Below are 22829 nucleotides of genomic sequence, written 5' to 3' on the forward strand. Positions count from 1 at the left end.
GCACTAGAGGATTCTCAGAGAAATGAGGTTATGCCATCTAGTTCTCCCCAAGTGTCACAACCAGTAAAGCCCACACAAAAGACGCCAGGTACATCTAGCGCGTCTAATTCTTTTACCTTGCAAGACACGGTGGCAGTTATGAATTTTACCCTCACCGAGGTTTTATCTAAACTGCCAGGGTTGCAAGGGAAGCGTGATAGCTCTGGGTTAAGAACAAATACTGAGCCTTCTGGCGCTTGAGTAGCCGTGTCTGATATACCCTCACAATGTTCTGAAGTAGGGGTAAGGGATTTGCTATCTGAGGGAGAGTTTTTTGATTCAAGAATAGCACTCCCTCTAACAGATTCTGATATGACGGCATTTAAGTTTAAGCTAGAACACCTCCGCTTGTTTGCTTAGGGAGGTCTTAGCGACTCTGGATGATTGTGACCCTATTGTGGTTCCAGAGAAATTGTGTAAAATGGACAAATACCTAGCGGTGCCTGTTTACACTGTTGTTTTTCCGGTCCCTAAAAGGATTACGGATATTATTACTAAGGAGTGGGATAGACCAGGTATTCCGTTCGCTCCCCCTCCTACCTTTAAGAAAATGTTTCCCATAGATGACGCCATGCGGGACTCGTGGCAGACGGTCCCTAAGGTGGAGGGAGCTGTTTATACTCTAGCTAAGCGTACAACTATACCTATTGAAGACAGTTGTGCTTTCAAAGATCCTATGGATAAAAAATTGGAGGGTCTCCTAAAGAAAATTTTTGTTCATCAAAGTTTTCTTCTCCAACCTATTGCGTGCATTGTTCCTGTAACTACTGCAGCTGCTTTCTGGAAGAGGCTCTACAGGTGGAGACCACATTAGATGATATTCTGGACAGAATTAAAGCTCTTAAGCTATATAATTCTTTCATTACAGATGCCACCTTTCAACTAGCTAAATTAGTGGCGAAGAACTCAGGCTTTGCCATTTTGGCGCGCGGAGCGTTATGGCTTATGTCCTAGTCAGCTGATGTTTCATCAAAATCTAAGCTTTTAAACATCCCTTTCAAAGGAAAGTCCCTATTCGGGACTGAACTGAAGGAGATTATTTCAGATATCCCTGGAGGGAAAGGTAATGCACAGGATAAAACCAATAACTTGAGGACCAAACAGAATATTTTTCGTTCCTTTGAAACTACAAGGGTGGTCCCGCTTCCGCTTCCCCTATTGCGAAGCAAGAAGGAAATTTTGCTCAATCCAAGTCTGTCTGGAAACCATAACCAGGCTTGGAACAAGGGTAAACAGGCCAAGAAGCCTGCTGCTTGCACCAAGACAGCATGAAGCGGTAGCCCCCGATCCGGGACCGGATCTAGTAGGGGGCAGACTCTCTCTCCGCTCAGGCTTGGGCAAGAGATATTCAGGATTCCTGGGCTCTAGAAATCGTTTCCCAGGGATATCTTCTAGATTTCAAAGATTCACCCCCAAGGGGGAGATTTCATCTTTCTCTATTATCTGCAACCAGATAAAAAGAGAGGCGTTCTTACGCTGTGTAGAAGACCTAAATACCATGGGAGTTATTCGCCCAGTTCCAATAGTGGAACAGGGGCAAGGGTTTTACTCCAACCTGTTCATGGCTCCCAAAAAAGAAGGAAATTTCAGACCAATCTTGGATCTCAAGATCCTAAACAAATTCCTCAGAGTTTTTACAAAAGTGCTAGGGTCCCTCTTGGCGGTCCTAAGGCCGCGCGGCATAGCAGTGGCGCATTCTCTAGACGGCATCTTAATTCAGGCGTCGACTCTTCAAATAGCCAAGTCCCATACGGATACTGTATTGGCCTTTCTGAGATCTCACGGGTGGAAGGTGAACATAGAAAAGAGTTCTCTCTCCCCTCTCACAAGGGTTCCTTCCTAGGGACTCTGATAGACTCATTAGAAATGAAAAATTTTCTGACGGAGGTCAGGAAATCAAAACTAACTTCTTGCCGAGCTCTTCATTCCATTTCTCGGCCGTCAGTGGCTCAGTGTATGGAGGTAATCGGCCTAATGGTAGCGGCAATGGACATAGTTCCGTTTGCCCGGCTACATCTCAGACCACTGCAGCTATGCATGCTCAATCAGTGGAACGGGGATTACACAGATTTATCTCCTCAGATAGATCTTGATCAGGAGACCAGAGATTCTCTTCTCTGGTGGTTGTCTCAGGTCCATCTGTCCAGGGTAATGTGTTTCCGCAGGCCAGAGTGGATTATAGTAACGACAGATGCCAGTCTTCTGGGCTGGGGCGCAGTCTGGAACTCCCTGAAAGCTCAGGGTTTGTGGTCTCAGGAGGAGGCCCTCCTCCTGATAAACATTCTAGAACTGAGAGCAATATTCAATGCTCTTCAGGCATGGCCTCAACTGGCTGCTGTCAAGTTCAGCAGATTTCAGTCAGACAACATCACGACTGTAGCCTATATCAACCATCAGGGGGGAACAAGGAGTTCCCTAGCGATGATAGAAGTTTAAAAAATAATCCGATGGGCAGAGACTCACTCTTGCCATCTTTCAGCAATCCATATCCCAGGGGTAGAGAACTGGGAGGCAGATTTTCTAAGTCGGCAGACTGTTCTTCCGGGGGAGTGGGAGCTCCATCCGGAGGTATTTGCCCAACTGATTCAACTATGGGGCAAACCAGAACTGGATCTGATGGCGTCTCGTCAGAACGCCAAGCTTCCTTGTTACGGATCCAGGTCAAGGGATCCGCAGGCAACGCTGATAGATGCTCCAGCAGTGCCATGGTCCTTCCGCCCTGGCTTATGTGTTTCCACCGTTTCCCCTACTCTCTCGTCTGATTGCCAGAATCAAACAGGAGAGTGCTTCAGTGATTTTGATAGCTCCTGCGTGGCCATGCAGGACTTGGTATGCAGATCTGGTGGACACGTCATCCTTTCCACCGTGGACTCTGCCGTTAAGACTGGACCTTCTAATACAAGGTCCTTTCATACATCCAAATCTAGTTTCTCTGCGTCTGACTGCTTGGAGATCGGACGCTTGATTTTATCAAAATGTGGTTTCTCTGAGTCGGTCATTGATACCTTGATTCAGGCTTGAAAGCCTGTCACCTGAGAGATCTATCATAAGATATGGCGTAAATATCTTCATTGGTGTGAATCCAAGGGTTACTCATGGAGTAAGGTTAGGATTCCTAGGATTTTATCTTTTCTCCAAGAAGGATTGGAGAAGGGATTATCAGCTAGTTCCTTAAAGGGACAGATTTCTGCTCTGTCTATTCTTTTACACAAGCGTCTGGCAGATGTGCCAGATGTTCAGGCATTTTGTTAGGCTTTAGTCAGAATCAAGCCTGCGTTTAAACCTGTTGCTCCGCCATGGAGTTTAAATTTAGTTCTTCAAGGGGTTCCGTTGAACCTATGTATTCCATAGATATCAAGCTTTTAGCTTGGAAAGTTCTGTTTTTAGAAGCTATCTCTTCGGCTCGAAGAGTTTCTGAGTTTTTAAAAATGAGGCTTCTGTGGAACAGATACTTTTCCAAATTTTACAAATTTGATACTTTTGCTTCTTCGGGGGCTAATTTTGGGAGAAAGGTTCTACAAGCAGTGGTGCCTTCCGTTTAGGTACCTGTCTTGTCCCTCCCTTCATCCGTGTCCTAAAGCTTTGGTATTGGTATCCCACAAGTAATGGATGAATCTGTGGACTCGATACACCTTACAAGAGAAAACAAAATTTATGCTTACCTGATAAATTTCTTTCTCTTGTGGTGTATCTAGTCCATGGCCCGCCCTGTCTATTTAAGTCAGGTATTATTTTTTATTAAAACTACAGTCACTACTGCACCCTATGTTTTCTCCTTTTTCTTCCTAGCCTTTGGTCGAATGACTGGGAGAGGGAGTTAACGGAGGAGCTATATAGACAGCTCTGCTGTGGGTGCTCTCTTTGCAACTTGGGAAGGAGAATATCCCACAAGTAATGGATGAATCCGTGGACTCGATACACCACAAGAGAAAGAAATTTATCAGGTAAGCATAAATTTTGTTTTTAAATGAAAAAAAAAACTACAAAAAACTACAGGGCATTGATAAGTCTGCACTCCCTTTCATAATAAAGGCTCTAGCTGTGTTTACAATTAACCAATAGCATGTGGTCTTCTTTCAAAATATAAGGTTTTTTATGTTGTCATTTACCATACAACATGCTTTAACATGAATAAAGTGCTTGTTCTGCCTTGTATTTTTACAATAATGTACTAAGGAATATTGATTTTTTTTCAGCCATTTCTCCACATTTAATTGAAAGCAAAACAGACTACTGTGACATAAAAATCCTTTAGCAGAAGAGGAACTAGCATTTATTTTTTTACCTTGTTTTGACACACACTGGAAGTGTAATTAAAAATATATTTTTTTATTGTATTACCAAAAAAGAAAAGTGCACTTCCATAAGAGAAGATTGTACTTCCAAAAAGTGTATGCACAAAAAAAAATTTGTAATTACAGATTTGTATTCGAAAAAAAAAATCCACAATAAAATATATATATTTGAATTTGTAAATTTAGATTTGTATTCGTATCTCACAATTTATGTTCAATGATAAAGAACCAATCTGGAGAGGGATATAAAAGTATATAGCCTTTCTGGGAAGCTCCCACCCTACATGAGCAGAATGCTCTCCCCGGCTATTCCCACCTCCTATAACCTCCGATCCAGTACCAGCACATTATTTAGCTTGCCTCAATACAAAAAGAAAGCAGCTCGATCCTTCTTTTCCTACAGAGCACCACAATTATAGAACAATCTCCTGCACACTTTCAAACCTTCCCCAAGCCTAAAATCCTTTAAGAGATCCCTCTCTACATATCTCAAAACAGAATGCACCTGTCATGGTTGATTATATATTTCCTACCTGTTCTATGTTAAATTTTTGCATATATTGTGTATTATTATTGTTTTTGTATTTTATTGTAGCCTATTGTATTAATGCAATGTTTTGTGGACCAAGGATATTCTTGAAAATGAGAGAAATCTCAATGTATCCTTCCTGGTAAAATGTTTGATAAATAAATAAATATATCAAAGGCACTGGATGCATTATGAAGCACTGTCTAAACCATCATCAATAAGTGGAGAAAAGACATTGCAAAGATGAGGATGACCCTCCAAAGTTGATGAGAGGGTGAGGAGAAATTGTATCAGGGAGGCTACCAAGAGGCCAACAACAACACTGATGGAGCTACAGGAATATGTGGAAGGTACTGGTCATGCCTTGTATGTGACCACCATTTTGCGTATTATGCACATGTCTGGCCTGTGAGGTAGGGTGGCAAGATGCAAACCCTTTAAAAATGGGCGTACCCAACCCCATCTAAATCATGCCAAAAGAATAATTCAGTGACTTTAAACCATGTGGAAAAATGTGCTGTGGTCTGACAAGACAAAGGTTGAAGTTTTTGGCCAAAATTGTAAAAGATATGTTTGGTGCAAAGCCCATAAAGCTCATCGTCCAAGGAACCGACTTTGAAGCATGGTGGTGGTAGCATCATGCTTTTAGTATGTGTCTCTTTAGCTGGGTCAGGGGCACTTGTAAAGATAGATGGGATAAGCTTTAAATATCAAGATATTGTGGCACAAAACCTGCTGGCCTCTGTCAGAAAGCTGAAGATGAAGAAAAATTCCACGATCCAACATAGCAATGACCCAAAGAACACAAAACAATTCGACCAAGGCATGGCTTCAGAACAGGAAAATCAAAGTCTTGGGATGGCCCAGTCAGAGCTCAGAACTCAATCCCTTCAAAAACTTCTATAAAGAGCTGTACACAGGAGATCTCCTCGCAAAGTAGAAGGTACTTTAACTTTTTTTGCAAAGAAGAGTGGGATAGAATTCCAAAGTCTAGATGTGCAAAGTTAATAGAGACGTATTCACAAAGACTTGCTGCTGTTATAAATGCAACAGATGGTTCTGTAAAGTATTAGTTGGTGCAGACTTATGAGACTTATAATTAGCTATTGGTTTTTTTTTCTTTGAATTTTTCTTTGTTAGAAGATCATATTACAGATGGAGAAAAATCTAAAAAGTACATTGTTGTCATTTCGGTCTTTACATTTCAAAAACCTGCAATTTCATAAGCATGTGTAGACTCTTTAGGGCCGATTTATCATGGCTCGAATGGGGCCATATACCTTTCTTTCCGTGCAAGCCTTCAGGCTCGCGGGAAACAGGAGTTAGAGGCGGCAGACATCAATCCGCCCGATCTCATACGACCGGGTTGATTGACACCCCCTGCTATCGGCCGATTGGTCGCAAAACTGCAGGGGGCGGCATTGCACAGCAGTTCACCAGAACTGCTTGTGCAATGATAAATGCCGACAGTGTATGCTGTCAGCATTTATATATGTCTGGCGGACATGATACGCTACAGCGGATCATGTCCGCCAGACACTTGATAAATCGGCCTCATTATATCCAAGGTAAAAAGTTTTTTTAAATTGTTTTCTCTATCTGAATCATGAAAGAAAAATGTAAGGTTTCATGCCCCTTTAAGAACAAATCACCTCATTAGACTTCATTGTACACTTTGATGTTCTCAAGAATTTGATATCAAATCTTTATAGCTCAAAAACTACGAATCTGTAACCATCACATTCAGTGGGTTTGACAAACAATTTTTCCTTTTTGACAAACAAAATTTCCATTTTAACATTTTGCAATGTTGAATATTTATTTTTAAATAAATGAAAACCTACTGAACCAATTTACTTGAAATGTTTGATAGGCATTTTTGTTCTTACAATCCAGTTATAAGCACTTGTAAAATCAAGTTGGATATGAAGGTTCTGCTTGTTTTACACTCCCTAGAAAGGCCAAAAAGTACTTTTTGTAATACGGGTCTTCTTCAAAATGCTGCAAATTATTCTGTAGCCTTTTGAAAATTCAGGTAACACAATTTACTTATTTGGGCTTTCTAGGGAGTGTGGGATAAGTACTTTTTTTACACAAAAAAGAGGTGTTAGGTCCCTTTAAAGGACCACTAAGCACAAATTGTAAACTACATGATTTTGAACCTTCATATCTGAGAATAATTTTGCAATGTAAACGGCAGCTTTATTTTGTCAAATTAGTATATTGTTTTATCTTTATTCATTTCACTGATTTCCCTGTCCCCCAGAGCAAAAGAATCCGTACTGACCAATCACAAACTAATATTGAGATATAGCATGAACTCTGTTGTCACATGTGCAGTTGAGGGAGACTAGATAAGCCTGCCCTTAACTCTTCCCTTGAATACTAATTGAATGCTTTACTGTGTAGCTTTAAACTAAATGTAGCTGTATTGCACACCTAATATATGTTAGTTCAAATGTTTTCAAGTTTTCAAACACACTGGCAAGTGAAATGATAGATGAACCCGTCTTACTCCGGTTTAAGGGTTTTTTTGCTTTATAGATGCGCTCAGGTCCTTAAAGGGACACTGAACCCAATTTTTTCTTTCGTGATTCAGATAGAGCATGACATTTTAAGCAACTTTCAAATTTACTCCTATTATCAAATTTTCTTCATTCTCTTGGTATCTTTATTTGAAATGCAAGAATGTAAGTTTAGATGCCTGCCCATTTTATGTGAACAACCTGGGTTTTTCTTGCTGATTGGTGGATAAATTCATCCACCAATAAAAAGTGCTGTCCATAGTCTGAACTAATAAAAAAGCTTAGATGCCTTCTTTTTCAAATAAAGATAGCAAGAGAACGAAGAAAAATTGATAATAGGAGTAAATTAGAAAGTTGCTTAAAATTGCATGCTCTATCTGAATCACGAAAGAAAAAATTTGGGTTCAGTGTCCCTTTAAGTCTACTTCAACAATATAACTAATAACTATATGGGGAACTAAGAATGTACAAATGATAGAGCTCAAAGTTTAATAATTATTTATTTTTGGGTTCAGTGTCCCTTTAACCTGCTGTATTAGCGGGGTATACTTGTACATACTCTAATTCAGTGAGGGACAATTTCCTACCACTTGGGGGCCACATATCAATATTTCAGAACCCTGGCTGCATATAAATTTATGGCTGTTAAACATGGAACTGAAATATGTACTTAAAAACTACCTCGGTTGCAGGGTACCTCTCAGTAGCAGACCTACCCAAAAGAGGAAGTTTTCTTCTGTGAAAAGCACAACTGGGCTAAAAGAGGCTGCTCCTAGGTGTTAACTCGCCAAAGAACAAGCTACTGAGCTGTTGTTCGTTCCTGGTAGAGCGCTTCTCTCTTCGTATGCTACCCAAAAGAGGGCACTGGTGCAAATTTTTCTTTAAGCCCCCAAACCTAACTTAGTAGTGAGAAATAGCAATAATATACACGCTATAATATAGCTGTGTAATGATTACGAGGATAAGCAGACTGATTGATAGATAATTAAATGGACATGCAATCTGCACTAATAAAAGGCTCCCTGCATTAGAATGGTACACATTCTACACGTGCCTATGTACAGTATAGACTGACTGCTATGGGTTTCCCTCCCCAAGCACTTGAGAATGGTAGTTCTTTCCCTGGTACCTCTGTCTGCAGAAATCACCAAAACACTTTTTCTTGGGGCCACAAAACATATGACACACAAGTTCTGCTATTTCATAGAGGCTGCAAAGAGTAGTGCAGAGGGCTACAGGTGGCCATGGGCCACCAGTTGGCCTTCCCTGCTTTAATATGTTAGACCATATAATATTAACGCTAGCAATCCTACAAAGCTTAAACACATATTTATTTAAAGTATCGCTCAGGAGCTGTAGAGAATTGCGTTATGACTGTTTAAGCGGTATGTAAATAATTTCAGTGAGAAACAGAAAGTTTATGAAAAGTTAACGATTCTTTTTAATATGATCGCATTTGGGTCTTGATGAATACCTTTGGTTGTCTACTAAAAAAAAATTATATAGTTTTGACGGGTAAATAAAATAAACAAGGTTCTATTTCTGATTAAATGGAGTCATAGCAAAAATGCTCAAAATTCTCTGGGACTTTGGGCAAGTATTTCTCTAAAATTCCTGGCCCTGAAGGGGTAAATTAGTTTCTTTAATAAGTCTTTTGAATTACTGCACTATTTTACAAATTGTCATAGATCTCAGAAATAATTTATTTGACAACACCTTTGACAATGCACAAGTCAACATTGCTAGATTTTATATATAAAACAGCACAGTGACATTACAAAATGTACTATTGTCCTTGTATTAAAGTAACAGCAAAGCCTTGTAAAAAATGCAATAGAAGACAGATTACTTTTGCCTGAGATGTAGCCTCAGTTTATACACACTGTTCTTTAATAACAGCAGAACATATTTTGAGAGCTTGTGAAGTAAAAAACCCATTTCTTGCTAGATCATGGGCTCATTTAATGGAATATTGCTAGTGCTGTGAAACAGACTCACAGAGGTAGTGTTCAGAAATCATGAGAAACACCGTCACAAGAAAGTCAGTCTCTAGTAATTGGAAATAGCCAACATTTTTCTTAATTATCTATGCTGTACAAACCTCACAGAATATTCACTTTATTTTAATTAGTTGTAATTGATGCTATCTGATTTAGTAGAGTAACAGTAAGTTTTTCATAAATGTGGTAGCTTCAAGCATTCTTCTGAGGGGCTTTTCTTTAACTGTAAAAGTAAGTTTCTATCTGCACTAAGTATCTAACTTTTTGAGCATGGGTTTTTTGTTTAAAATGTAATTAAATGGTATATCTTGAGGTTCTATGGCAAAAGCACTCAAATGTGCAGTATCTTGTGGGATAATCTCATTTTATAAATCTGTCTTGGTGTCATTCCATCCTTCATGTATGACCTAGTTTCACAAACTGAAACTTATCATCATCCAAACCAACTCATAAATGACCCCAGCATGCCCATCATCTAAACCAGCTCATAAATGCCCACAGCATGCCCATCATCCAAACCAGCTCATAAATGTCCACTGAATGCCCAGCTACGATAACAGACCATACTCCCAGACAACTTGATCTGACCATGCATGAGCTCAAGGGTTGCCATTTCAGTTATGTTTTCCTGGACAGTTATGAGTTACACATGCTGCAGGGTATGCAAGGAGGAACATGCATTGTGCCCCTGGACAGTAATATTTATGTTCCTCCCTGCACACCCTGCAGCATGTGAAACTCATTATACGGAAGAACTAGAAATTACTTCCAATAGAGGGCACTATTCAGAATAAAAGTAAACAAAGATAGCTCCAACCTACATATGTCAATACAATCAATGCATCAATATAGATGTATATACAATTGAAAAAATATATTCACAATGATATTGAGTGATATTATTACATATATATGAGATTGGGTAGGAGTGGTATTCTTGCAAGATCTATATGAAAGAAATAAACTTTCCAATCTATGGGTATACACCCGCTGGATAAAGATATGCAAACCTCATAGATTTAGATAGTAAAGTCCCATCACAAATGATGTCTGGAGAATCTAGAAGTTTCCCAGTTCTTATCCTCCAATAAAGGGGTGTCTCTGGAAATCCTAAATGGTGCAGCACGCTCTTTATACCTTAGTGACAAATAATCTAGAACAAAAATAAGAACATAGAGAGGCGCATGTGTGTATCAGTAGTAAATGGTGTAGGAAAATTGCAGAAAAACCCCCTGTGTCAGGGTACTCACATTTCCCAGGAGCACTCAGACAGTGCTATTAGACGCAGGCTGGATATTTTTACAGCAACCCAGCTTACTGTTCTGTCGAGTGCAAATACTCCCAAGAGTAGATACCCAGGAGAGCAAGATCTCAGGAATCACAGGAGCACACAGCTGCAGGGTTTTCAGCAGCTTATTACTTCCAGTGGAAGTGATTGGTAAAATATGCTACGCGTTTCTCAGCACTTCAAACGCTGTTTCATCAGGCATACAAATGAGACTATAGTTAGCCTTCAAATACGCATGCTTAACTACACCTTTACCAATCAAAGAAAGCACCTGAGAACCACCCTAATTTGAGGAGACCACTCCTCTGTGAGGGTGGTTCTCAGGTGCTTTCTTTGATTGGTAAAGGTGTAGTTAAGTATGTGTATTTAAAGGCTAACTATAGTCTCATTTGTATGCCTGATAAAACAGCGTTTCAAGCGCTGAGAAACGCATAGCATTTTTTAGGTGGGTCTGTCACTATACCCTACCTATTTTGGTTCCTGTTTTTAATATGTTTTTATGATCTTTTATTAAATTGGTTGTTGAACCTTTTAACTGGAACCTTCCTCGCTTGTCCTTTACCAATCACTTCCACTGGAAGTAATAAGCTGCTGAAAATCCTGCAGCTGTGTGCTCCTGTGATTCCTGAGATCTTGCTCTCCTGGGTATCTACTCTTGGGAGTATTTGCACTCAACAGAACAGTAAGCTGGGTTGCTGTAAAAATATCCAGCCTGCGTCTAATAGCACTGTCTGAGTGCTCCTGGGAAATGTGAGTACCCTGACACAGGGGGTTTTTCTGCAATTTTCCTACACCATTTACTACTGATACACACATGCACTTCTCTATGTTCTTATTTTTGTTCTAGATGTGAAACTCATAACTGTCCAGGAAAACATGGGTAAGTCGGCAACTCTGCTCAGCCATACCCTGAAACAACCAAACCTGGAAACCAGACTGCACGAGCCTTATTCATTGACCACCCATCCACACTTGTCAATCCTGGAACCCCTCCTGACTTCCCAGAATCTTCCACTTTTGCAGGGACAAATGGTTGTGGGGCTGTGATGTATGTTTCTTAATCTGTGTGTCTACATGAGTTTGTGGCACTTGTCCAAGCCTAGGTAATTCATCATGCTAAATGACTGCTGTTTTGAAGTTTGATTATAAAGAATAGGCTGGTCACAAGTATTCATTCATGGGCCTCACTGGCATTTTTTTTCACTTGGAGGGCGTTAAGTAGATTTGAAAAATACTGCCAACTGAATAAATATATACTGGCATGTATCAAGAACCTTCAAGTGAGCCATAACTTATCTAGATAAAACCATTGTTTGGCTTACATGCGTAATTGTACAGATCAAGTACACATTCATACAGGATCTCCCATAAACCCACACCTCTAACTTCAGATGTGTAAAGAGTTAAGTATTGTGCCAGATAAATCCAATTGGAGGGCTTTATGTTGGACAAGGGTCAAATATTTTATATAGCGATCAACCAATTTTATAACATCAGAAACATCTGCAGCAGCACTCCAAATATGAGTTATTTTATTGGAAGCACATAAAACATGCTGGAAAAGGCCTGTGAAACACCTACCAGGTAGCAATGGCAGTTGTGTATATCTGTAGATGAATCAGATTTTTTTCATTCTAAAATAGTGCAAAGGTAACAAGTGCAAATAATTATTGGGAGTGATGTTGAAGATGTTTCTGAGATTTTGTATGACAGACAGACAGATAGATAGACAGACGGGCTACTTAAATATTAAGTGTTCTTAAAGGGGCACTGTACACTAGATTTTTCTTTGCATAAATGTTTTGTAGATGATCCATTTATACAGCCCATCTGGGAGTGTTTTTGTAATAATGTATAGTTTTGCTTATTTTTTAATAACATTGTGCTGATTTTCAGACTCCTAACCAAGCCCAAAAGTATCATATGTAGACCCAGGTCTACAGACTCCTGCTTTCTCTTGTTTGTGTAATGGATCTTTTCATATGCAGGGGAAGGGAGGAAGTATCTGCTCTTCCTACTTTCCCAACTCCTTCAGTGGATGTCCCAGCCTAACCTCATCAACAGTGCTAAACTGGGAGATTCTAAGTACGTTTTTAAATGGTTTTAAACTGGATTTTAAGATCAGTGCATATTCTTCATTATAGTATTCTCTATTACAATGGAAAAAATATATCAGTCCTATGTAAGTATAGGAAAAGACAAATTTCTTACACTTTTTTTTTACTAGTCTTGGGCTAGTATACTAGTGGAAATGGTATGCCCTATATAAGATAATAGATAACAAAGAAAAAGTTAAAGGGACAGGGTACACCCATTTTCATATAACTGCATAACTGCATGTAATAGACACTACTATAAATAAGTATATGTACAGATGCTGATCTTAAAATACAGTACAAAACCTTTTAAAAACTTACTTAGAAGCTCCCAGTTTAGCACTGTTGGTGAGGTTAGGCTGGGACACCCACTGAAGGGGCTAACATGTATATATATTTAGTGTATGTGTTTATGCTTGTACCTTAAATCTAGCATTTTATATATTATTTAAAAATATGTTCACTGGCCTGTGCTCTACAAAAAGCTTGACACCCTGGCTGAAATATATTTTTGATTGTTTTATTCTATATTAATTAGCAGCACTTTGAAAGTAACATAAATAGAAATGTCTTAAAGCGTCAAACTAAAAGCGAATTTTGAGTCTGAAAATAAACATATGTGAGAAAATGATACAAACAAGGAAGTGAATGAAATATGTATAAAAATGGAAAATAACAATAATTAGCATCATCCTGACAGAATGTAAAACCTGAAAGAGATGGAGAAATGAATGTGAGAGACCAGATGAAAGGCATAATATACACGAGGTTCAGTTTATAAACAGGCGAGTGATGGTGAACTAGAGATTACGTAAAAGTAGAAAAGACAGATACTGATCAATGAGGTAAAAAAAAAGTAGAATGGAAAAATTAAAATAAATATAGGACTACACCCCTCCTTATTCCTGCAGCTTCTCCCAATTGATGAGCCAGACTCCAGCACTCACAGACCCCAGCTCAGCACCTTGCATGCTTAGTATTCCGGGCACTTGTCACTGACTCACTTGGGGGAGGGGGTTTGGTGCACTGACTGAATGGAAGGCTGGAGCAAGATTCATATACACACAGCGCACTAAACAGAGAGGCAGAAATACAGTTAGAAGAGCCACAGTTAAATGATGGAGAGAAAGGCAAGAAAAGGGGTATTTAGGGAAGGAGGAACAAAGAGAATTATAATCCTACAGCTATTCCAATCCCCAGTCACAGTGCTGTATGAGAAAGACAAAGGGAGATCTATAAGTACGGAGAGGTAGGAAAGCTTAGTGTATTACAAATAGCTATAGAGACAGATGATAAATAGATAGACTAGCTAGATAGATTGGTTAGATTAGATAAATGAAAGATGATAGATAGATAGATAGATAGATAGATAGATAGATAGATAGATAGATAGATAGATAGATGATAGATGATAGATAGATGATAGAAAGAGTGAGTAAAGAAAACAAAAAAACACTGTAAAAAAAACCCTGCTAAACAGGGCAAGAAAATGAATTAATAAATGTTAGACTAATTGAAAGAGAAGAAATCTAGTATCTTATGTATCTGTATGACATCAAATGAAGGAGGAAACAACCTGAATTATCATGACATATAGTTTCTCTTTTAAAGGGACATGAAACCCAAATTTTTTCTTTCATGATTTAGAAAGAGCATACAATTATAAACAACTTTCTAATTTACTTCTATTATCTATTTTGCTTCATTCTCTTGATATTCTTTGCTGAAAAGCATATCTAGATATGCTTAGTAGCTGCTGATTGGTAGCTGCACATAGATGCCTCCTGTGATTGGTTCACTGTGTGCATTGCTATTTCTTCATTAAAGTATATCTAAAGAATAAAGCAAATTAGGTAATAGAAGTAAATTGGAATGTTGCTTAAAATTATATTCTCTACCTTAATCATAAAAGAAAATGTTTGGGTATAGTGGCCCTTTAAGTAAATGTGTACTTAATGAGCCTTATCCAATGAGCCTTATCCCTTCCATAGATTCCATGCATTATTGTGACGGCAAATGAGAAAGTCTGGGAATTGTAGAACACCAACATGTTAGCTTAGTATGTTTTAATTGGAGATTTATAAAAGTGTTTTAATTTTGCCTCCAAATGTAACTGTTTTTCCAATGAAAGGGGTGTGATCTGTGCTAAAACACTTCTATCTTTTCCTCAAGCAATTCATGCATACATTCCTTTATTCAGTTTACCATACTAAGAAATTCCAGGAGAACAATAGTTAATAGGTCACATGAACCATGATGCCAAGCAAAAAAAGAGGAGGCACATGAGTTAAATCTATAGTTTATGCTGTCCCCACCCTTATTCCCTTTGGCAAAACAGTTCAGCCAATAGAAGGTCAGCACAGGTGTGACAGAGCCCATCCCCTCACCTGGCACAGCACAGAGCTGGGAGAGGTACAGAACGTGTGTCCCTCCCAGACTTTCTCTCATTCTCTTTTCTGCTGGGAGTTTTCTTTCTTTATCCTGACTACAGAGGTCAATAATTCTTGAAATTGTGTCAGAAACATTCCCTGTGTACAGCTGGGTGAAGAAAAGTGGTCTTTTTAAATAGTGTGAAAAAGTATTTTGTTTGCATCAGCCCTGCAGTTCTTGTGTTCTCAGTATCTATTAATAAGGAAAAAAGACTGGATTTTCTTTCTGGGATCTTCACCCAGGAAGTTTGTATTTTCCTCTTTTAAAGGAAATTTATCCTTCCATCCTGACACCTTCTTCAGAAATCTGCAAACATTTTTTTTTTTATTTCTCCTCCTCCACCCCCCTCCAGATTTGCCTGTCGCACAATCTGTCAGAGCCCTAACATTTCTCTCTGTGCTGGTGAAGGACTTTAGCTTTAGCTGCCTAAAGAAGAGAACAGACAGAGGGATTCAGAAGTGACTGAAAGGGAAAAAAGGGTCTGTAAAGACCAACCCTCCATCCTTAAAACATCCAGGGACATTTTTCCTGCTCTGCTTCTGCAAGACCCTGCAGGCTGCAGTCATGATTTTGGGTAAGTGAAAGCATTTTCTTTCCATGTAAATTTTCTTCCTTTTTTTTGGTGTGTGCTGCATGTTGCACAGTTGCATAAGTCATAGTGAAGTCTATGGATTGTACCTGCAACTTAGGATGTACATTATTTTGCAGGGATGCATAGAAAACAAGTCTTGTAAAATATTTCTTCCTTATACTCTTAATTCTGACTTTTTCATTATACTTCTTTTGCTTTTAATTACTTCATATTTTTGTTTGTTTATGATAAATCAGTTTCTATTGTCTTCTGGGTATTTAGATAAGGCACACAAATCAGTGATGCCTCTGTCCAGCTCTTTGTGATAGGTTGTATTTCTGTTCAATACATGTGATGAAATTTCACTCTGTTGAATGAAACAGTGTAGTAAAAAAGTGTTGGATTCCTGGCTCTACTTTATTAAATGCAGATATAGCCGCTTAGTCGGACCCTTTCTCTATACAGTTCTCCTTGCTAGGATGCCCAGTAGTGCAGTTTTAATTAATGCTACTGTTTGTAAACACTCATGTTTAAATTACCAAAGTGTGTCTGCTCTCATATAGCAAGATCTTGAAATCCTTCCTATGAAGTTAGATCACTTCCCTAAGCTATACATTCATTTTTATTCTCAGATATATTTAATATTTCAATTAGAACTATATGATATGCATTTGCTGATGGCTAATACACTCTTTCTGGCAGAGAATGCACTCAGTATTTTAGCAGCTGCCATATGTTGTACGGTGGATGTGATTATATATAGGCTTTTATGAAGAAAGAACTGGTAAAAAAACAAACTATATGTTGTGGGTGTATGTTACAGGGAAGCAGAAGAACAAGTTGTTTGTTAGCTGGGAAGATAGCAGTGTGGCATAGGCTGTTTGTTATATAACATATTAGTGATCGTCATACATATTGTTGTTAATTAGTTAAGTTTTTGATTGTTTTCTAAATGTTTACAAATGAGTCCAAATATATTTGGCTACCCATTTAATTGTGATGTGTTCATGTCACCAGGGAGAAATAAATGTATTGTAATGAACACAGCTGCACGTGTCCCATGTCACCTTGGCTGTCCACCAGTAGGAGGATCCTATGGTGAATATGATTTGCTGCAGCTGTGCGTCTGAAACGTCTTGTAGTTATAAAAGTATAAACTGTTACGGTATTCTGTATTAATTAATGCTACCTCCATCGGTTTTTAATATACTGTATTTCATTGGAATGTTTTCCCTGATCTTTATGCTCAAACATAAGTACTAGTTTTAAATATTTGACATTATAAGTTATATTCTTAAGTATATTCTGCCTTTGGATAGATATATGAAGATGTTTTACCTCATCACTGTGATCAAATGGGCACCCCCCCCCCATAATTTCCAGAGTACAATTACAGGAAAATGAGGCAAAATAAATTACAGTAAATGATACTCTGCTTTTAGTTACATTTTATTTGTTTATGGCAATTCAGTTAAAGGGACTCTCAATTCAAAATTAACAAAATGTGAACAGTTCTACTGAGCAAGTGCAAGAATTCACAGAATATACGTATATGCAATTGTGATTGGCTGATGGCTGTTACATGATACAGGAGGAGTAGAAATAGACATAACTGAAATTTGTCAGAAACAAATCTACTACACATTTGAAGTTCAGACTAAGGAGCATATTTATGATTGTGCGAGCAGACATGATCTGATAAAGCGGATCATGCCCGTTGCACATAGATAAATGCCGACAGCATACACTCTCGGCATTTATCATTGCACCAGCAGTTCTTGTGAACTGCTGGTGCAATGCCACCCCCTGCAGATTCGCCACTAGCAGGGGGTGTCAATCAACCCGATCGTATTTGATCGGGTTGATTTCTGTTCGCCGCCTCAGAGCAGGCGAACAGGTTATGTAGCCGGAAACACGGGGCATCAAGCTCCGTACTTAGCTTGATAAATATGCCCCTATGGGTCGATTTATCAAAGGCTTTGCAAGCCTTTCGACCCCCTACAACTGCAGGTTCTCACAAGAGAACCTGCAGTCTGTATTTAACAAGCAGTGGTCATCAGGTGGCAAATTTCAATCTCCCCGGTCTCATCCGACAGGGTAGATGGGCAGCTCCTGTCCGTGTGTGATTGGCTGTGCGTGGGCAGGGGGCGGGATTGCACGTGAGCGCAAAATAGCGCTCATGTGCAATGCTGAATTCTGCCAGCAGAATTCAGCACACCAGAGCCGAGCTGCGGCGGACCCCTAAGTCCTATTGCATTGTCTTTTTATCATGCTGGTCCTTTAATGCACATGAACCAGTGATGCCCCTGTCCAGAGTTTCTTTATAGGTTGTAATTCTGTTAATACTTTAAAGTATTGACAGACAATTGTGGATTTACACTGTATAGAAAATGATGGGCTTTCTAGCAAACTACTAAAGATACATATGTTTTTTGAGACAGAACAAAGTATGAAGCGTGGAACAACCAAGATAAAGAAGGTGAAACAGCATCATTATTTGCAGGTTTATTTAAAAATGCTGCTACATTATATGTTAATAATTTTGCAGTGCTTGTATTAATTCATCACTAAAAACGTAAGCGTTATTATTTATACAATATCTGCAGTAGCATAGAGTTAATGTAATTTATAAGTTATGTGTTCATGTAAATAAAATATTAATAGGATTTGGGTTTTCCTTGTTTCATTAAATAGTAATTCATCATTTTATGTAACAGTATACATGTATATGTCTGGTAAATATGATTATTTTCTAAAGAAAAAGATCAAAATAAAAAAATAAAACATTATGTTTGAGCATGTATGGGTGCACACACATGCACATACATAAACATATATACCCACACACAATATATATACATATACTAACACACATACAAATTATAGGCTTACCACCATGTAATATACTATATCCCTTTAAAGGGACAGTCTAGTCCAAAATAAACTTTCATGATTCAGATAGAGCATGTAATTTTAAACAATTTTCCAATTTACTTTTAGCACCAATTTTGCTTTGTTCCCTTGGTATTCTTAGTTGAAAGCTTAACCTAGGAGGTTCATATGCTAATTTCTTAGACATTGAAGGCCACCTCTTTTCAGAATGCATTTTAACAGTTTTTCACCACTAGAGGGTGTTAGTTCATGTGTTTCATATAGATAACACTGTGCTCATGCACGTGAAGTTATCTGGTAGCAGGCACTGATTGGCTAAACTGCAAGTCTGTCAAAAGAACTGAAATAATGGGGCAGTTTGCAGAGGCTTAGATACAAGATAATCACAGAGGTTAAAAGTATATTAATATAACTGTGTTGGTTATGCAAAACTGGAGAATGGGTAATAAAGGGATTATCTATCTTTTAAAACAATACAAATTCTGGTGTAGACTGCCCCTTTAATTCACTCTTAAAACATTTATTTCAATAAAAAAAAAATATATATATTTTAATAGAAAAACACTCCACTGTTTGACCTTCAGCTTCAGTTTAGTGCACCTGCGCTATTGGCCATCCAGATGTTAGCGCCCTAGGCTTTTGCTCAAGCGCTAACATTTTACTTTGAACTTGTAATAAGAAAATATAAGAACACTATTGATTTAACTTGAGCGGTGTTAGTTCACAATAGCGCTTATATCTGTGCTACACTTGTAATCTAGGCCAAAATGTTTAATTAATCACAGTAAAAATACAAATAACAATTCATTACTTTCATTATTTTCCTGTAATTTAACATTTCTTTTGTTATTCACTACTCCCAGAGAGGCTGAGGTGAATCCTCCAGAACCCAGAAATCTGACCCTACAACATTCTAAACAGTGGTTGCTTGATGAGTGCAAGAGCTCCTTTATGTTGGTCCCAACAATGCAAAGTATGCTAAAAAAAAAAAAGAAAAGGGGCAGCTTTTAATACGTGTATTATCTATACTATGCATATTTAAAAAAAAATGCTTTAAAGGGATAGAAATGAAATGTGCATGGATTCATTTCAACTAGAAATAGAATCATTTTTATAATATACTTTCATTAGCACAAATGCTTCTAGTAAAAGTTATTACAGATTTTCAGTGGCATATGCACATATCCTGTGAGGACCAGTGCACCAGCATTCAAACACGACAACTTCTCAGAGAGCTGGCTGTAGTGTGTATTACTTCTAAAGACATCATTTCTGCCACTGCTAACTCTGATGCACAGACCTTCACAGGATATGTGTGTATGCCACTGAAAAACAGAAATAACTATTACTAGAAGCATTTTTGCTAATGAAAGTAAATTGCAAAAATGCTTCTATTTCAAATCAAAATGCACCCATAAACATTTCATTTTTTGACCTTACTATCCCTTTAACCCTTTGAGTGCTAACGACCGCTCGGAGCCGTCGCAGAGTTTCCCACTCTGGTGCTAACAACGGCTCAGAGCCGTCGCTAGCATTCTCCCACCTTGAGGGAGATCTGGGGGTTCCCATCCGCTCCTACCCAGGCGATTGTGCCTGTACAGTGACAGGCATTGCCGGGGCTTCACGTTTTGCGTGGTGACATCACGCTCAATGACGTGATGACATTACCGCCCAACTTTATAAACAAAATGACAATGTTAAGTATAGGAAAAGGGGGCATGCTGCTTAGCAGCCTGTATCTCGGTCATCTAAGCAGCTACAGACCCCCAAGACCCACCGTTAGAAAGGTAATCGCCTAACCTTTCCAGTGTAAGTCTTGGGGATCTGGAAAAAAATAAAAGTTAAAAAAAAAAAATATTTAAAAAATACTAATAAAAAAACTTAAAACAGCTTAGCACCCAGGTGGGAAAGTACTTTGCACTCAAAATTAATGTCTATGTAAGACGGCAGTGATGAATGGTCAGGAAAACTGTGGTATAGGCATAGATTTTAAATGCTAATTTTTTTTCATACTTGAAATTTTCTTTCTTCTCCTTCGTTTTTGGAACACATATTTATCTGACAGATGAAGAGTGAAGAGGTATATAGAAAATTCCTGAGAGGGAACGTAAATAGCGTATACAAATGGAGAGATAACAGAATCATTGTTTTATGTGTATGGGAAGTTAAGGGGATGACGATGTGCAACGAAGAGGATGAACAAGCTGTGTAGTTTGTGGCCCTTATTCAAATCAAACTCACAGCAAAATCCATCCAAATCAAGCGCATCATTTTAGTTTTAATTGCATCTTTTGTATGTCTCAAGGCACACATGAGCCCTTTAGTAACATAAAAATAAACTACTGAAAATGAAAATGTTGTGGATCATGGTCCTTTAGAAACGTTTATCAAATGATTTATGTACAAAAACTAGACTTTAATGGTACATTTTGTAGAAACAAAATCATTAGAGAAACTTTTCTCAAGATCATCTCCTATATGCTTGAAAATATGATATAGATTAAAGCGAATAGAAATAAAGTTTAAATATATGTGGCCCAGTAAGTAGGCTTGCAGATAACACTTTTAAAGGAACATATAAGTCATAATTAAAGGGATATGAAACCCAAAACTTTTATTTTGTGATTCAGACAGCGCATACAATTTTAAAAATGATTCCAATTTACTTCCATCATCAAATTCTCATGGTATTTTTTGTTGAAGAGATACTAAGGTAGGTAGCGTGCACATGTCTGGAACACTACATAGCAGGAAATAGTTCTGCCCTGCTCTAGACACATGCCCGCCCGCTGCTTAGATCCTTGCTTTTGAAAAAAGATACCAAGAGAAAATGTGATAATAGAAATAAATTGGATTTTGTTTTTAAATCACATGCTCTTTCTGAATCATGAAAGAAAAAGTTTGGGTTTCCTATCCCTTTAAACAGTAATTTGTTTCATGACAGAGCATAGAATTTTAAGCAACTTTCTAATTTTCTTCTATTTTCTAAGATCTCTTAGTATTTTTTTTATTGAAATCCAGGGATGTAAGCTCAGGAGCGTGTTCATTTCTGGAGCACTATACAGCAGCAGTTTTGCAAGAATGCTATTAATTTGTAAGAGCACTAGATGGCAGCAGTATTTCCTGCCATGTAGTGCTCTATCTGATTTTTTTTTTTAAAGTCCTACTTGGTGGGCCTCCCTTCTGAGGAAATTTACAAGACAGCACCCCTCATAATAGATCATTTCTCTCTTAAGAAAATTGTAATATTTAGTTTTAATTTGGGGAATTTACAAATGAGCCAGGGTTCACACACAGCTCTTAAGAGCTGATTCTGCTAAACCAAAATAATACTTCACTCAGGTTTCAATTTGCACTTTGTTACTCCTTTGTTAAATGCAAGTTACTGATCAAGAGAATAAAAGCAATGCAGTCTGAGCGATTTCGACCTCAGTGCCTTTCTTCCATCTACATCCTGCTCTGTGCCTTATTCCATCACGAAAAGTGTCATAGTCAGCTCTTTTTGCCTCTTGTGGTTTCCATAGGATAATGTAAAGTGTCACTGCTCCCGCGCCTCCACTTATATGCTCTAGCGCCCCCCCCCTTCTATGCTCTAGTGTCCCCCTTTATATGCTGTAGCACCCCCCTATATGCTCTAGCGCCCCCTTATATGCTCTAGCGCCCCCCTTATATGCTGTAGCGCCCCCTTTATATGCTCTAGTGCCCCCTTGGGGAGGCCCACCTCACACTTTAAAAACCACTGCTCTCTTTGAATGATGAAAGCTTATTTGTAACCATGTGTAATTTACATACAACCCCTTTTCAATAAGGTTTTATTTATATACATTTAAAAACATAACATTTATGCACCTTAGTTGGCGAGTCAGCACTTCCCACTAGATAACTATAATAATAGCGAAACATTTAGTGACTTTCTAAAAAATTATAGATCAGGAGCCTTTTTTTATCCAGAGGCATTTTTAAGGGCAAATTTTCTCATGTGATGGTGTTGGTAAGTACCAGGGACATCATGGTTAGCTATTGCTCATTTTACCTGTGACTGTCTACACCAGTGATTTTTAACCTTTTTTTTGCCGTGGCACACTTTTTTACATTAAAATATCCTGTGGCACGCCACCATCCCAAAATTTAAAAAAAATCATACATTGTAGCCTAATACAGCAT

The 22829-nt window shown here is 38.3% G+C and overlaps 1 protein-coding gene across 6 annotated transcripts in view; it reads left to right on the forward strand.

Moving 5' to 3' along the window:
• ZNF385A (zinc finger protein 385A) overlaps window positions 1–22829 on the forward strand; it is a 496048-nt gene that overhangs the window by 239145 nt on the left and 234074 nt on the right. For 2 of the 6 annotated variants that reach the window (XM_053708271.1, XM_053708272.1), the window contains exon 3: window positions 15555–15776. The exons of 3 other annotated variants lie outside the window; for them this stretch is intronic. In XM_053708271.1, coding sequence (XP_053564246.1) covers window positions 15767–15776 — 10 coding nt within the window. In that variant the 5' untranslated portion in view covers window positions 15555–15766. Of the gene's footprint in view, window positions 1–5301; window positions 5807–15554; window positions 15777–22829 lie in introns of those variants that run through there. One more of the 6 variants, XM_053708275.1, reaches the window with a different exon arrangement.

This window comes from Bombina bombina, chromosome 3 (genome assembly GCF_027579735.1).
Source record: "Bombina bombina isolate aBomBom1 chromosome 3, aBomBom1.pri, whole genome shotgun sequence".
Taxonomy (NCBI): Eukaryota; Metazoa; Chordata; class Amphibia; order Anura; family Bombinatoridae; genus Bombina; species Bombina bombina.